This window comes from Dioscorea cayenensis, chromosome 14 (assembly GCF_009730915.1).
Source record: "Dioscorea cayenensis subsp. rotundata cultivar TDr96_F1 chromosome 14, TDr96_F1_v2_PseudoChromosome.rev07_lg8_w22 25.fasta, whole genome shotgun sequence".
NCBI lineage: Eukaryota > Viridiplantae > Streptophyta > Magnoliopsida > Dioscoreales > Dioscoreaceae > Dioscorea > Dioscorea cayenensis.
This window is the reverse complement of record NC_052484.1, coordinates 17549777-17567286: the sequence shown is the minus strand read 5'-3', so window position 1 is coordinate 17567286 and position 17510 is coordinate 17549777. Positions and strand designations below refer to the sequence as shown.

Genomic DNA, 17510 nt, shown 5'->3' with positions numbered 1-17510 from the left:
ATGACACATTTGTACATGTCATCATGCTTTCCTTGGTCCAATGAATGGAGTACACTGTGTCTCTCTTTATGGCTTGTCAACAAACCTCTTTAATCCTCATGTGAGTGGTATATCTCTCTGAGTGGTTTAATTGGTTGCATCTTTTGGAAGTATTTTGGTACAAAAGATGAAGAGCAATTTCAACTTAGGTAAAGCTAGGTTGATTTCTAGTGGGGAAATTATTTTTATTATTATGAATTTTATCATAAGGGTGTACTGTTGTTGGATAGTGGCCAGAGTGTTTTTTTTTTAGCTGAGAAAGTTAATGATGAGAAATGGAAATGGATCTCAAGAGAGAAAAAGGACCTACAACCTATTCAATGGATGAGAGCATTTTATTGCCTCTTTTGACATTCTGTTGTATGTGGCTATGAACTAAAAAGAAGCACTCACAGAAGGCTCTTTTTTTTTCCTTTCTTATGCTTATATATTTATAATATATAGGCCTGTTCTTAAAAAAAAATATTACTTTTAAAGTTATTTATAAAAATAAACCAGAAATATGCGGCTAACACTGAAAACATTACTATTTTCAATGTTATATTCAGACCGACCATACAGTAATTGCTTTTAACTATTTACAATGTCATAATAATATTCAAAATATGCCAACGACCTTCGGTCAATTGGTACATGGATCACCGATAGAGCTCTCACCGAATGGTGATAATTTGATTTTCGGTTGAAGGCACATTTCTGGGAGTTTTGAATAGTGGTTAGTATACTGGGATGGTCCAAAGATCCACGTAGTGCGCCGTCCCCACTTGTTCCAGCGAGGTTTGTCTGACGTCCCCATAGTGCCTCAGTGGGTTCGCCCCGCCTCTTCCCAAAAAATTATATTTGAAATATGATTTTAATGCTATAATGGTAAATAATTTACCGTATAAATATTATAAGGTAAATTTTTTTACCATTTTCTATTTATACAGTCAATTATTTGCCATTTTTCATAATACTACAAATTGTTTATTATTTTTAATATTATAATTACATGGCATTGAACACATTACCCTTTTTTCAATTGCTTCCAATGCGTAAAGGTGATGGTTTTTAAATGTTTTACAATTTTATAACATTGAAACATGTTAATTATTTATTAAATTCTAAACATGTAACATTTAAAACAATGTTGTAAAACTTAGCAAAACCCCTACAGTATTCGTACATATTTAATGTTACAACATTGAAAATATTTAAAACAATCACTAACACTTGTCAAAATCTAATACATGGTATGAGTGTTTTAAGCATTGAAAAAGATTTTAAAATATTGAAAAACATGTAAAAACAGTAAATTATTTACCATTTTACATTTTGTATATAGAAAAAATGGTCAATAAGTTAACTTTTTCCAAGACATCTTACTCTCATAGATGTTATGTATTGTTAAAAAAAAAAACACCTCTTGCTTTGTTTTAGTTTTCTTCAATAAAGTAGTAATTTATTTATTTTTTATCAAAAAAATAAAATAACAACAACAACAACATATACCCATCATTTCTTTCATTCTTTATTTTTTTTATTAAAACCTAAACATGTTGTATCTCCATGGAGGGATTTTATGTGCATTTTTTCAGTCAGTAATGAATGAATGGGAACGAAATACAAAGTTTGAGAGAATACAAAAACATTTGGTTTTCCTGAACGGACTGCTAACAAATTATTTATTTAATGAAAAAATAAATTTCGTATGGCTGCATATATGACTTTCTAGTAGAATTTTCTACTTTAATATATATATATATATATGTGTGTGTGTGTGTATGTATGTGTGCAATTAAGTAAAATTGGACAAACTTAAATCAATGGGAATATATTCCAAGAAAATAAAGCAAAACAAAGGAGCTCACGTGAATGATCTTTCCTTTTTTTTTGTTTTTGTTTTCCATCCATCTTATATCTTATTAAGCATTGTCAAAAAAATTTTAAGTCAAACGACAAGAGTCTCTAATAGTGTGAAAAAAACCCCAAAATCAATCTCTTTGAAACCTGTATAAAAAACATATAGTGTATGTAAAATATTTAACTCTATGTTTGTGTATATATGCACACCTCAAACATCTGACTGATTGATAAATGTACATTTGTGCCATATCATTTAATTCACAGTGATTTATTTCACTTTATTAAAAATAAAAGTTCTCATTACTCATTAGTCACTGAAGCTAAAGAGGCCTTTCATACCTCTTAAAAAAATTGTTGTGAACATGCCATTACCACCTATATGGGCACAAAACTCCTTAGTTCTAGGCTTAAGATCACACTTTATTTAAACAAAAAAATTTTGAAAAAATTAAACACAAAATTTAAAACCACTCTTTGGAAAATAAATAAATAAATAAATATAAATAAATAAATAAAAGAATCAATTGAACTTGACAATGACAAGGCGAGCGAGGAGTTGTTGGATGCATGATGCCTTTGAATTATAAGTAAGAAACCAAGAATTCTATCCAATAATAATGTTGATTTTGTTAAGAATATATGTTATAAATGTAAAGATAGTAAGAAGAATAAAGAGCCAGGATATTTACCAAAACCCAAAAACCCTGAAGAATTAACTTCTTCTTCTTTCTTCTTTTATTTCTCTCTTTTCTTTCTATTCTCTTTTCTATATCACAAATTATACAAATGAGGGGGTATTTATAGGGTTACAAGCTACTACAGTGTTTTCTAGATGATACTACGGTACACCGTCTGCTACAGTGATATTATTACAGTATGCATCCATTAAAAAATATTTGTTTATAACAGATTTCTCTTTCTTTCTTTTTCATTTTCTTGCCCCCACTTTGAAATGGATGGAGTTGGGGATGTAGAGGAACAATACAACAACTCATGTTTTGTCAAGTTATGAGTAATGGAGGAGACATTAATATCATCAAAATTAAATGGTCACAGGCTGCCATGAAAAGGTCATAAAATATATATATATATATATAAAAGTTTTTGGAGTCTTCTGAACCTAAAAGACCTATAAGTGACTTTTACTTAAACATCCCTATATATGTTGAAAGTTTAGTTTCATAGCATTGAATTAAAATATTTTAAATATGTGCTTCATGTGGCAATAGCTTAAATATGGTTAATTACAAATTATTTTTTTTAGACTTTTTCCAAAACTAATTTTTTTTTATAATACTGTCTAAATGGCCCTAAAACCATCACATCAATATCGAGCTAGCACCCATTTGCATTGGATTTTTTTTTAAAAAAAAAAAAAATCTGATTTTTATATTCTAACCCTTTATTTTTTTATAATTATACAAAATAGTTTATTTGTGGTTTTTAACCCAAATTTTTTTTTAAAAAAATTTATTATTAAAATAAAAAATATTATTTGAAATTAAAAATATTATTATTGACATGAGATTTATTAAAAGAGAAATTATTTTAAAATTTTTATTAATATTTTTGATTATTATTAGAGTGACAATTAACGTAAAATTAATTATTTAAAATTATTTTTATTATTATTAGTAAAATATTATTATTATAGAAATTATTTTAAATTATTTTATTGATAAAATCACGTCGGGAACATGACTTTTATAAAAATGCGCTAATCGGCAGGAACGAGCCGGTGTCCCACTCGGTTGGGTGCACTGGGGCCACATGCAGCAATCCCCATCGTTTGGAACATAGCATGTCTGGGTGGCTATCGGTGAACCACCTTGAGCCCAAGCGACGGAGTCGCGCTAACGATTGCGGCACAGTCCCCCGCCCACCAATTTTACTGGACTTGATGAAACTTTAACCCAAAAGGAGTTTCCTGTAGTGCAAAGTGGTCCCATCATAATAATAATAATATATTATTAATAATAAAAAAATTAAATAATTAATATTCCATTAATTGCCACTCTAATAATAATCAAAATATTAATAAAATAATTTAAAATAATTTTTCTTTAATAAATCTCATGTTAATAATAATATTTCTAATTTCAAATATTTTTTTCATTTTTAATAACAAATTTTTTTTAAAAAAAATTTGGGTTAAAAAAAGCTAGAAATAAGTTATTAACATAATTATAAAAAAGATGAGGGGTAAAATTATAAAAATAATTTAAAAAAAATGCTCAGTTAGCACATGGGTGCTAACTGGGCCATTGATGTGATGGCCTTAGGGTCATTTTGACTTAAAAAAATGGCCCTATGGACATTTTGACAATATTATAAAAAAATATTAGTTTGAAAAAAACTTATTTAATAGATCAATTGATTATTTAAAAAAATTTTCATTCTAGTAAAAATTAATTTTTTATAACAGAAATTTAATATAAAAAAGCATGATAAGAGTTTTATTTTACTATGAGAGATTAGAAGATCATTTTTCTTTCATAATATTGATTGAGATGAATAGTTTCTCCATATTATAAAAAAATTATATATATATATATATTCATTCTCATAATATAAAAGTATCACAGACCTATATTGTAATTTTTAAAGTTTTTTTAAAATTCAACTAAAAAAATTAAAACTATTATATATATTAAAGTTATGACTAATGGTTTAATCAAGTTCGTTCTCTATTGATTGGTAATGCATAGATGTACAATTTTTATAAAATAGATAAATCACCTTTTCCAACTAATGTTGTGGACCTTTAATGTTTTTTAGTTGATCTCTTAAACTTTTTAACTAGGTAAGGTAAAAGTTATCATTTTTCTTATGCTGCAAAAGTGATATAGATGTACATATTTGACACTAGAGAGATGATAAGGCTTTGAGATAATTGGAACGCACTTGCCTCATTTATAGTGACAACATTAATACCATTATTACTATCACCTTTTTTTCCCAATGATAATTTATCTTTACAGGTCTTTTGATTTACAAGTTGACAAATCAATTTTTTGTTCACACGCATGTCGGTGATTAGCATGCATTTGTTGCATTTGTTAAAAAAAAATATTAACAAATCAATTTGAAAATTTTGATCTCAACTTACACTCCAATGCAAAATTCTTTTCATTGGGCGCCTTCCCTACTTTTTTGTCCATGCCCTTTTCAAGTAAAAAGTTCTACTCATTGAATTATCAGTCATGCTTTAAAGGTACACCATAGTTTTTTTAAAAAAATAAAAATAAATAAGCCACTTCGATTACTAGAAGAAAAAAAAACTATAACCAACCACTAGATGTAGTACAAACCAAAGGCCACCGAATATACTACAAAATATGAGCCAACCCAAAAAGAAAACAACAACACAAACTGGACTAGAACCCAACCCAACACATTCTCAATATGACTCTAGCCAATGAACTGGTCCCTCGCTTCCTCGGCCATCATATCTCCACTGGCTTGCACTGATCGTTAGTCCAAAAACTCCATACTGCATCTGAGAGTGGAGATGGAGTCTTCAAACTGCTCTCTACCTATCTCTATTTCTACTGAATACCATGAAATAATCAGGCGATTACATTTCAAAATAATGGTAGAAGCATGCACAACTTTATCATTGAAAATTCGATCATTTATGACAAGCCAGATGTTCCACGCAATAGTTCTCTCCAGCAGGCATTAGTATATATAGACAGAATTATATTATTATACTATCAAGCAATGAATACAAAAGAATCATAACCTTTATGCTCTTATCAAAATTTAAATAAGTTCTACATATTCAAGTCAAGATTAACAACCTCTTAATCTATTAGTGTCAAATCCTCTGAGTAAGCTATTTGTGTCTCACTGAGAAGATGTGTTCAAATATTAGCTCACGCCTACATGTACTGAGAGAATAAACTTCATCCATATTTGTCCATGCTCCATATGATTTGTCCATTTTATCAAATATATATTCATATAGATATATTTAAGTTCACATCTAAATATATTAAAATCATTCCAGGGATTAATAATCAATTTTAGTTTAAACGCTGTTTTTAATAGAAAATTTTCTTAAAAGATAGAGCTTTCCTCAAATTATTTAGCAAGAATTGCAATTAGGCAATAGTATTTTTTTCTTGATGATGTTAAAAGTCTAAGCTCGCCCAATTGATCAATAAAATAATATTTTAAAAAAATCAACCTATGGGCCCTTTTAAGTTTAACCTTAATTAACATAATTTTTTTAAAAAAAAGTCTAAGCTCACGTTAAATTTTGAACCCATGTTATATATATATATATATATTAGTATATGTTTTCTGGTATGTATGTATTTGGTTATTCAAAATCTATGGATGGTCGATGGAAGTTATTAGATCATCATACTATTTACAGAGATGATGTGCAGTGTTTATTGTTAACTATTGTATTATTATATTATCAATCATTATTAAACACTATATGATACGATTAACTACTTTATATGTATTGTGCATAAATAGATAATGACTAAAAAATTAGATCATTATAGTATTTATTTATAGTGATGATGTGCAGTATTTACTGTTAATTATTATACTATTATATTATCAATCATTGTTAAACACTATATGATGCGATTAACTACTTTAATGTATTGTGCATTAATGGATAATGAATATGAAATGCAAATCTAATAGCTAACCACTCCAGGACATTCCTATATTTAAAATCTCAGGCCAAACCATATATGGACAAAACGCACTGAATAGCTTCCTCTAACATGTCATGCATGGTGCCACGGATTAGACTGAGAGCTGCTTTTACTAAGAACGTGCAATTAATAGTGTAGCAAGTCTATACAACAGTGAAGAAAAAGAGAACAAAAGCATGGACAAGAGAGAACACAACAGTGAAGGAAAAGAGAACAAAAGCATGGACGAGAGAGAACAACGCCCAAGGGCTTCTAAAGCATGTTCTTTTAAGATAAGCTCAGATGCTAGTGTTTTGTTACTCATTGATCAATGAAAGATGCTGCAACCACAGCTTTATTTATAAATTAATATTAAAAAAAAAAATCCAAACGTTGCTTTTTTTTCTTCTAGATATATATAAAAAAAATTCTAATATTTTTTTTATATATATCTAGAAACTAAAAACTAGGTGGTTTATTCCAAGCCTTGAAAAGGATATAAAACTTGTATTTGCAGAAGTGAATCCATACGGTTCATGTTGTATCCTTTACACACCAACTATGCTAAGAGTTATCACATACGACAAAAAAAACCTTTTTTTTCTAGGATATCGAGATTTTTTTATTTATTTATGTTTTTACAATATGGACAAATCACCTTAAACATATTTTAAATTTTCACCATAAATAATAGGAGCATTATATTACTTTTTAATAAAAATTATAATTATACTACTACTCACTTATTTAATGATGATATATAATGTTTTCAAACGTGTGATCCGGGAAGATTTTTTGATTATAGATCAATGGTCAAGCATTAAAAAACTAACTATACATAAACAAATATTCTTTTCTTATAATTTATAAATATTAATTTAATACACTAAATAAAATCTAACTCATAAAAATCTAATATTTTTTGAAATGTTAATTCAAGTAAAATACAACATAATAATTAAAAAGTAACACTATACAAACTTTCAAGTTTCACAGTTCTAATAGATAAATAATTCAGAAGTTTAGACTCTACAATCTGAAAATAGGATCATGAGATTGGTAGTCATTCTTGTAACCCCACGTGAGACCGTTGAACTCCAAAAAAACAGCCATCAGACACCATGAACCTCAGAGTCCTGTGGAGAATCAATCCAGTCTTGCTAAGGATTGTAACAACTGAGACATGTTTAGTTGGGTGGATAAAACCAGGAATTTCGAGGATATTTATATTTTCTTTCAGTAAGTATGTTATTATTTTTAATGGAAACAGACATACTTTTTAATATATTAAATTTTTAAAACTCATGATTTATTTAAGATGACAAAAAATATATAATCGGTCGCTGATAGATTTCGAAACAACTTATACAGACTATATTATTTTGATACTTTAAATTTATTTTCTACTTTAAAATTTATCCCATAAATTTCTGATTTAAAAATTATTATTTTAATTGCCACATACTCGATGCTCAGGCAAAATGATGTTGGATTTGAGCTGCTCAAGAGATCTTAACATGTCATAGGTAAATTGCTCAGCAGCATTGGCTGTACCATAAATAGGTAAGTGTGGGGGATTAATTCAAGTGTTCTAATTTCAAGTTTTATAATAATAGTGGTGATAACTAATCTCTAGTATATGTTTGAGTTATAAGCCCAAACCCTGTATCGCCGGATGAGGATTCACATATGATAGATTCCCAGCTCATATGCATTCTCTCTGACTAACTCCACTTGTCGCATTCCTAGCTAGAAATTAAATATAAAAAACAGACAGTAACACAGAAACATTTGAAGTTCATTTTCATTGGCCAGAGATGGACCAAGACAATGCACTGATGACCATTTTACTTAAAAACAGCAAGTTCATCATTCATTCAATTCAGAGCCATGGACCATGTATGTATATATACCACTGGCTCTTTGCATGTCCACTCTGGAGGATGGGATGGCCAGCTCTTTCTTTGTAGCTAACCAATGTGGTCCTTGAGCTCATGACTCCGCCTTATTTGATGCACCATTTGTAGATGCCCCTCCTGCTTTCCTTTTTTCCCAGTGAATGGAGTGCACCGCGTCTCTTTATGGCTTGTCAACAAACCTCTTTAAATCTGATCATGTGACTAGAATAGTGAGCATCTTTTGGAAGCTTTTTGGTACAAAAGAACAAGTTCAACTTAGGTGAAGATTTGATTTGATTGATTTCTAGTTGGAGAGATGATGATGATTATTATTATTATTATTATCATAAATTTATGATAAGGATGTACTGTTGTAGTGTTGTTGGACAGTGGCCAGAGTTTTAGCTCAGCAAGTTAATGATGAGAAATGGAAATGAATCCCATGAGAGAAAAAATAATATTTGCAATCTATTCAATGGATGTGAGCCTTTTATTGCATCTTTTGACAGTTTGTTGTATGTGACCCATGGACTGAATAAAACACTCACAAAAGTTGTTTTTACCTTTATATGATTTCATTTTCACATTGCTTTCTAAATGATACATATGTTCATGAATAGTTGCAAAGTGATCTTCTTGTCCCTCTCACGTTGAAGGGACCTGAAGATATTTTTTTTCTTAAATACATCTATAATCCTTTTACCCATCTTGTCATGTTTTTTGAGTTTTTATAAAGCGTAAATTGGCCTAGGAAATGGTTTTGAGGGAGAGGCAACAAGCCAATTGAGGATGTGTCTTCATTATGATTAGATTGCTGTAAAATTAATTAAGAATAATATTATTTAGAAGTTGTTTTAGCAATTGTATGTCTAAGTTCTCAGAGTTTTTTTTTAAATGTTTAGTCAATGGTGCATTATTATCTCCCTTCACTTATTCTCACCATAATAAATGTGAATATCAAATATGTACAGTTAACCTACATAAATACATGTGATTTTGTCACTAGTTATTTATAATATATAACATGTTGTTTAGATTCTTTGCCTAAAACTTAGATTTGTAATTAAAATAAGGTTTAGATTTATATAATCAATTATTGTTAGTGATATAGTTAAGTGTTTGAAGTTGATATTATAATGTTTATATGTTACAACCTAATCTCTAACTAGCTCATGGCATTTGCTTAGATTTTTATAGCCAAGTACTTGGAGTTATATATTATACAGGTACTAAGTTCTTTGCATCCTGTTATTTATATAATTTTAAATCTATTGTTTTTATGTTCTAGCCATCATGTTATTCTGATTAATTAGCCAACTGCTTGATGTTTTGTTTTCTAGTGTTAGTTACTAACTCCCTGATTTTTAAAATTTTACAGTCTAAAGTTTAGATATGCTCAATTCATTTGTCTAGATTCCCATAGCTAATTGCCTAAATTTTTCGTGTTGATTTTTTTTTTTTTTAACGAATATGACAAACACATTTAATTAAGGGTGTTTATGCTGCCAAAAATTAATCATTCAATTTGTGCACCTCATCCAGATTTTGGATTGCAAGGCTCATCACCATCACATCTGTCTAGCTGAGCTTTAACTTGGGCAATTGAACCATCTTGATGTTTATATTATCCAACATACTATTTACTATTTAGATTATTATAGCAAACTGCTTGTTATTTCTATCAAAGTGTATAGTTGTTATTTCCCAATGTTTGAATTATGTGGCCTTGTGTTTAAAGTTTAAAGTTTAAACTCTCATGCTATTTGATTTTAAATTTTTGTAACCGACTGTTTGGAGTATTTACATGATTGTTTAGTTCTTTGCATCCTACTGTTTACATTCTGCCACATAATTTTCACATTCTCAAGACATATAATTAGATATCTATAAATAGCTGCTTGGGATTTTCTATGCAAATGTTTAGTTTTTTATTTATGCTTTTTAATTTTACATGTCAAATACAATTTTTTTTAATGAACAAGAGATAAATCACTCATTAAAAAAAAATTAAAACATACAAAATAAAAAAATAAACGGACATAATACATTGACCAAAATTATATTCTACTTTAGTGTAACTGCAAACTTCTTTCTTGTCTCTCAAATACAACTTTAGTGAAATATCTAGAGGTTTTAAAAGCTTTTTTTCTTGCAAATTGTTTTAATCAAAACCTAGTTAAATCCCATCCTTTCTAAAAATGTTAATCTCAAGACCGGAACTTCATGTTATTGCATCTCACCCTTGTTCATTCTTGTCTGAACTTACTAAAATTTTCTACTTTACTGTATACATATAATTATTAATAACATGACCAAGTCAAAAATCAACAATCTTAAATCCACAGTTAATGGATTCCAAGAGAAAGAAAGCAAAAGAGTTTCTGTGATTGTTCCATGTTTTTTTCCTCCATTTTTCAATCTCATTAGTCAATGAAGCTAAAAGAGAGGTCTTTGATACCACTTAATTAATTAGACTTCAAAAAAAAAATTATTGTGAACATGCCATGGCCACCGGTATGGGCACAAAACTCCATAGTTCTAGGCCAAAGATCACGCCTCATTAAAGCATATATATATAAACACCCAACAACACCACCATTGAGAGAAAGAAAAAAAAAGAAAAGAATCAATTGAATGTGGACAATGAGAAGATGAGTGAGATGTTGTCGGATGGATGACAGCCTTTTGTAATTATAACAAACCAAGAATTCCATCCAATAATAATGATATAAATTTTGTATTTTGTATTTTATTTTGTTTTTGCTTCTTTTTCTCTTTCTTGCACACATTGAATTGGATGCAAATGGGGATGGAGAGGAACAATTCAACAATGCATGTTTTGTCAAGATATGGGTAGAGGAGTAGGAGGCATCAACATCATCAAAATTAAAAGGTGGTCACAGACTGCCATGAAGAGAAGTCATGAAAAGGAAACCCTTTGATATATATATATATATATGTCTTGTTTGGACCACACATGACACAGCCTTAGAAATTGGGTGGGGATGTGGACATCCCACATTCCAATACAAGTAAAACCTCAAAGAAAGGGAAAGGAAAGTGGGAAAAGGAAATTAAATAAAAAAAGGGATGATTCCTCCATGGCCAGCCAAGGCTGTGAGATTCTAGGGAGACCATGCATTTATTTTTGGAGTCTTTCTCTGTGAGCTAGAAAGATAGAGCCACTATTATATATGGTCCCTAAAATCATGCAAGCATTTTCTCTTATATACGTAGAAATTAAAGTTACATCTTTATATATATATTATCCTTTGAAGTATAGGGCACTGTTTTATGAGGGTAATGGGTTTTACACTAGTTCAAAACAATGTATTGAGTATTTTTTACATATACAATAACTAAAACTCAAACTCAAACTCTCTCGTTTAAAACTGCTCAAGTTTTTACCATTAATATGGATCAATCATCATTGGTTCATAAAATCTTTTAGTCACGCAAAATTAGAGATTTTTACTTGCGTATATATTGATATACTTACTTATAATTTACCATCAAAAGTTAGTATTAGGAGTTAGTTTAAATTTTTTTTAATTATAAATCATTTCATTTATAAAGTAAAAGAAAACACTAATTTTTTAAGTACCTAAAATTCAATATCTCAAGCTAGAACTTAAAAAAAAAACATCATAAACTATTCAAAATGATGTTTTACTTGTTTTAATTCTAGGTAGTTTGTACATCAAAGTAAAGCAATAAAATAAAACCTTTACAAAACCACGATTTTCATAGTTTACAATATTTGTACAAGGGCATTTATGTAAAAAGAAAACCCTAACAAGAAAGGCAAAGACAAGTCAACTGACAGGCACCTACCAATGCTTCATCTTTATTATCAAAACAAGAGAAAGAAGAGAGCATTTGCAACTCATCAAGGTCCCCCATTTCACATGCACTATTCACTACTCACTTCCCCTTAACAAAACCAGACACTGTCCTCATTCAAAGTCATGTGCCCATTAAACAAGGTCACAAAGTCACATACAGAAATTTAGAGGATGTTTCCAGGCACTTGGAAAACTTTTAATTTTATTTTCAAAGTCTTCAAGATTCATGAGAGAAAAAAGCAAGCACAGTGATGAATAAAAATATGAATGACAGTGACATGATTAGGAAACACTAAAAAAAGAAGTCTTTGGAACTGTCTGCTTTTTATAATGTGTTGTTGTTGTGCTAATTTTTTTCCATTCAATCTTTCACAAGTGGACATCATGTATTAATAGTGACCGAAATGCTTGTTAATTGTTGCCTTCTTTGACTGCCCTCCTACAAGAAGTGCATGAATCTTATCAAGCTAATAATAAGTGTCAACTCTATCAACCAGTTAAAAGTTCCCTTCAATTTTATGTTTGTGATGTCATGATAGCTTCTTAGATGAGTTTGATTTGATCCAAGAGTAGAATTTAAGGTGATCAATCATAAAGACTAATTGTTAATTTAGAGGAGATGTATATAGAAAATTAGTCAATTTTATCAATGACCTACATGATGATAAAAACCATTTTAACAGTGCTTCTAAACATGTATACAAATTCTTAGTTACAAGATACTAATTTCAACTTCTGAACTGTTTATCTCTGGTATAAAGTAATAATAATGAAACAGTATTAGTTAAAAATGGAAAGAAAAAGAAACACATGCATGATGTATCCCTCTTTTAAAGCAGACACTGTTAAGTGATCAATGCCAAGTACCACATGCAAACCATAGTACAAAAATGGCAAACCAGTCATGGTGCATGTGTTGATGAAAAAGCACTTGAAGTTAAATAAATAAAAGAAGATAAAAGACAGCAAACAGTATATAATGGTGATGACATGAATGCATATATATTATCATAAATGGGAAGATGGAGTTTTGATGGGAAGAGGAGGGATGGGAGTCATTTTCTTTTATTGGGCTAGTGGTGATGGATGGTGATGAACATTTATCAAATGAGAATAAGAAGATTGAAGGGGATTGGATGAGCTTCACATCCACCACCACACTCTGCTCCCTTTAACTAAACAACAAAAAGTTGAATATGTTTGCCCCATCAAAAGTTTGGAGGGAGTTAGTGTTCATATACTTTTTCCACTCATAATCATGATACTATTTTTCTTTTCTTTATTTTGTGTGTTGCAATAAAACTTGATTTTTTTTTTCGGTTATTAGAGTAAATGAAAAGTTCTCACTGCTGTAATAATCCAGTATGACATTTAAAGATTAAAAATCTGACTCTTTTTCATGTTTAAAAAAAATAACTAAAAAAAACGTGTTCAGAGTGGTTTTGTAGGAATTGTAAAAAAAAAAAAATTTTAAATTGATATTGTTTGAAAAAGTATGATGAAGAGATTTTTTTTAAAAAAAATAAAACGTAATAAATTGAAATATACTAAATATATAAATATAAGATAATGACTTGGATAAAAAAAAATAATCAGACATAAATAATACGATTAAGATATAATCCAACCATAAAGATAATTAGATATCCTACAAGGAGTAAAGTAGGAAAGAGGAGGATAAATAGATTAAACATGAGACAATAACAATTTAAGGGCATTTTTTTATATAAAAATGGATAAACCATGACTTTGTTAAAAAAAATAGAAATTAAAGGTATTTTCATAAAAACTTTTAAAAAGAAAATATGTTAAATCTCTATTGATATAATATTTTAAAAAATCTAAAACACAATGTTTTATTTTTTTGTTTTTGTTTTTTTTACCTTCGTTAGATTTGTTGGTTTTTTTTTAATGATTTTATATTATTTTAAGATCATAAAAACGTCTTTTTTTATTTTTTTCACTCTTTAAATATTTTTTAACTATATTTTGTTATCCAACTATAATAATAACCCTTCAATAGAATTTTTTTTTAAAATTTTTCTCAAAAAGATATTTTTTTCACCTTTAAAGTTATAGATAATAGGTTGAAATAATCTAAAATTAATTAATTAATTATTCGCATAGGTATATATATAGTGGGATTTTCATTGGATAAAACTCTGGAGAAATTTGATGATTTCATAGAACTACTATTAAAGATTATTTTGGCATCTCGCAGTTAACTAATTACCTCGAGATGGGAAATTATTAATTATTTTGTTTAAAAGTTCTACTTATTCATATCCATGCTTAATTAATCAACTACTTTGTTCTTCATATTTCTTGAATTTCAGTTTATATATATATATTAGAATTCATCAACAAATATATATTTATACACAAACATATCAGAATTTAATACAATACAAATGGATTAATACGGATTGAAAGTGATGCGGTAACTATATTCAGTCAAACTTAGTTTTATACTCAGTCAAACATTCAATTAATGCGATTAAAAAAAAATATTCAATGGAGTATATTCAGTTTGGTTGAGTTGGCTGAATCAAACCTAATAAAATATTTGGTCAAGTGAATGTGAGTCATTAATTATGAAATATATTTTATTTATTTATATTTTAAGCCAGTGCTATCATCTTGAGAATCTTAATTTATTTCTTTAATATGTTGCATTAGCTTAAATATCATTATATTAATATAAAGTTTAGAAGTCAATTATAAGTTGGTTTTGTTTTGCACTTAATTATTTGGTGATGATGTGTGTACATTATTTGATTTGGATATTAATGTTGCTTGCATTAATTTATTTTATTTTTTAAATAAACTATATTGACTGGTAATCTCATTTTATCCATTTAAAAAAATAAAAATTCGAAACATCACAAACAAACAAACAAAGTAATCTCAAATTTTAATATTACTCATCATAAAATTTTAAAACTAATTTTTAAAATTAATAATAACTCACTAATCAAAACAACCCATTAAACATCATTACTTGATTAATATAACAATATTGGTTGTATTATTATATACTTTATTTTTAAATGAATCAATAACTTGCTAACAAACCAAAAAAATAAAAATAAAAAATCATACTTTAAAATTTAAATAATCCACGAGAAAAAAAAATTATATCATTCATCGCAAATTTTTAGAAAAAAAAAGGTTTAAAATTTAATTAAGCATTCACTAACCAAAGTGATTAACAATTTAAATCAAGACAAAAACACATGCAAGCAACTACTTAACTTAGACATGCAAACGGGACACGTGTCCACCTTTGATTCGCAGGAATCACATAAGCAAAGATGCCTACAGGGTAACACCACAAAGCAAGCTTCTCTCTTCCCACAAGCCTTACACCCTCCTCGCCACCTTCCTCCGGCGGCGGCGCCGCCACCTCCACCGCAGCAAGACTGAGCATCATCATCATCATCATCATCATCATCATTCCCAACACCACCACCCTCTCCAAACCCTTCAACCGCCGGACCTCCGGCTCCGGCGCCGGCGTTACGAAGAAGAGCTTGCTCTAAACTCAAACGTAGACCAGAAACAACAGCCTCGTTGTTCTTTGCCACGTTGAACCAGACCTGGTTTTCACCGGCGAGTTGCCGTAACTTCTGTTCAAGATCTAAGTTCTTATTCTTCACATCTTCAAGCTCTGTTTCCTTTTCTTTTAATCTTCTTGTCACCTCCTGCTCCACTGCTATTAACACTGCTCTATAATGCCTTCTTTGCAACTCCTCTACATACAATCTCAACCTTTCATTCTAAAGTACCCAAAATTAATAACAAGAACAAGATGTATGTTAATGATACATATAGATGCATATGTTTGTGTGAATATATAAATACCTGGAAATGGATGAGAGTGTCAACGTCTAGAGTGTGTTGGTAGAGATGAGAGAAGAGATCTTGGTCACTGGTGGAGGTGGTGGGAAGCTCCGGTAAAGAAGGGGAGATGGGAGTAATAGGACGGCTACGTTTCCGAGGAGCTGAAGCATTGTAACTCAGGCCACTCTCCGGCGAGCTGAACGTTGAGGTCTTGAGTAACTGATGATATACTAACTGATCAACATGTTGTTGATGTACTTGTTGTTGTTGCACAGCCATTGATAATGTATATGTATAAATGAATGAAAGAGTGAATGAATGAGTGTATATATAGAGAGATAGAGAGAAAGAGAGAGATGATGATGATGATGGAGAAGAAGAAGAAGAAGAAGGGTCAAAGGAGAGAAGCACGAGAAGAGTGGGAGAGCTTTGTTTTTAGCTTTGCTTTGCTTTCTCGTGTGCAAGCTCTTGTATCTATCTTTTGCTTTGCTTTCGCTTTCTCTGTTTTCTCTGTTGTTCTTTTATAGCTTGTTATTGGCTTTGTTTTACTGTGGCTCAGGATAAGTACAGCTCTAGAGAAGTTACAGTCAAGATTGAGTGGAGAGGAAGCAGTGATTTTATTTATTTACTTATTTATTTTTAATTTTGTAGATAAAATATATCTAGTTGGAGAAAACCATATGCTACTTGGTTTTAAGAAGTTTTGAATGGTATTTTAAAAAAAACAGTAATTTTTTTTAATCATAAACAGTAAAATCTGGATTGGAAGCTACGTGGATGAAGAGGAGGATTGCTTTGTTTTAATAATTAAAATAAAATTATAAAAAAAAATTGGCTTCTAAGTTTTTGGTTCATGGTTCTGGGTTTTCAAATCTGATAACTAATTTTTAAATAAGCCAACTAAGTTGAAAGAGTCTAGGTAATTTGTAATTATCTATCGGATCCAAGGACAAACATGATCATCATTGTAAAAAGTAAAAACAACCAAATTATTTTATCTAATTTGGATAATTTAATTCATAAATATTAATGTAATTATATATTTCTCTCCTACTTTTTGGTTGGACCCATCTAACACGCTTGAAGTCTTGCCTTAATTTGGAGAGCCCTTTCAAAGGTATGAAACTTTGAATTCATGGCAAGAGACTTGGACTAATACAAAAGAAACTTGAAAAAAAAAAAAACATGAATAAAGCTGCATATAAATGTCCAATAATGCAATGTTTTTCTTGATAAGCCAAACTCCTTAATTTAATATTGTTTTTTTTCGGCACTGAAAAACAAAATATTTTCCCATCACATGTTTGAGTTTGAATTATTTATAATCACGTTACATCAGTTTGACATCATATAATAATCATAGAAAACTTTAGTCTATT

General features: G+C 29.4%; 1 protein-coding gene across 1 annotated transcript; it reads right to left on the bottom strand.

Moving 5' to 3' along the window:
• Positions 1 to 15450: 15450 nt before the first annotated feature.
• On the bottom strand, positions 15451 to 16635 carry LOC120275849 (probable BOI-related E3 ubiquitin-protein ligase 3). Its single transcript, XM_039282563.1, has 2 exons — positions 16153 to 16635; positions 15451 to 16067 (listed from the first exon to the last, which is right to left on the bottom strand). Exons 1-2 carry the CDS (start codon positions 16408 to 16410, stop codon positions 15510 to 15512), a joined length of 816 nt encoding a protein of 271 aa, XP_039138497.1. The 5' UTR covers positions 16411 to 16635; the 3' UTR covers positions 15451 to 15509.
• Between the last annotated feature and the right edge of the window lie 875 nt (positions 16636 to 17510).

Coding starts and splice junctions, on each gene's coding strand:
- LOC120275849 (XM_039282563.1), bottom strand. CDS start 16,410: ATGGCTGTGCAACAACAACAAGTACATCAACAACATGTTGATCAGTTA. Junction 16,068..16,152: donor ACACTCTCATCCATTTCCAG/GTATTTATATAT, acceptor TGGGTACTTTAG/AATGAAAGGTTGAGATTGTA.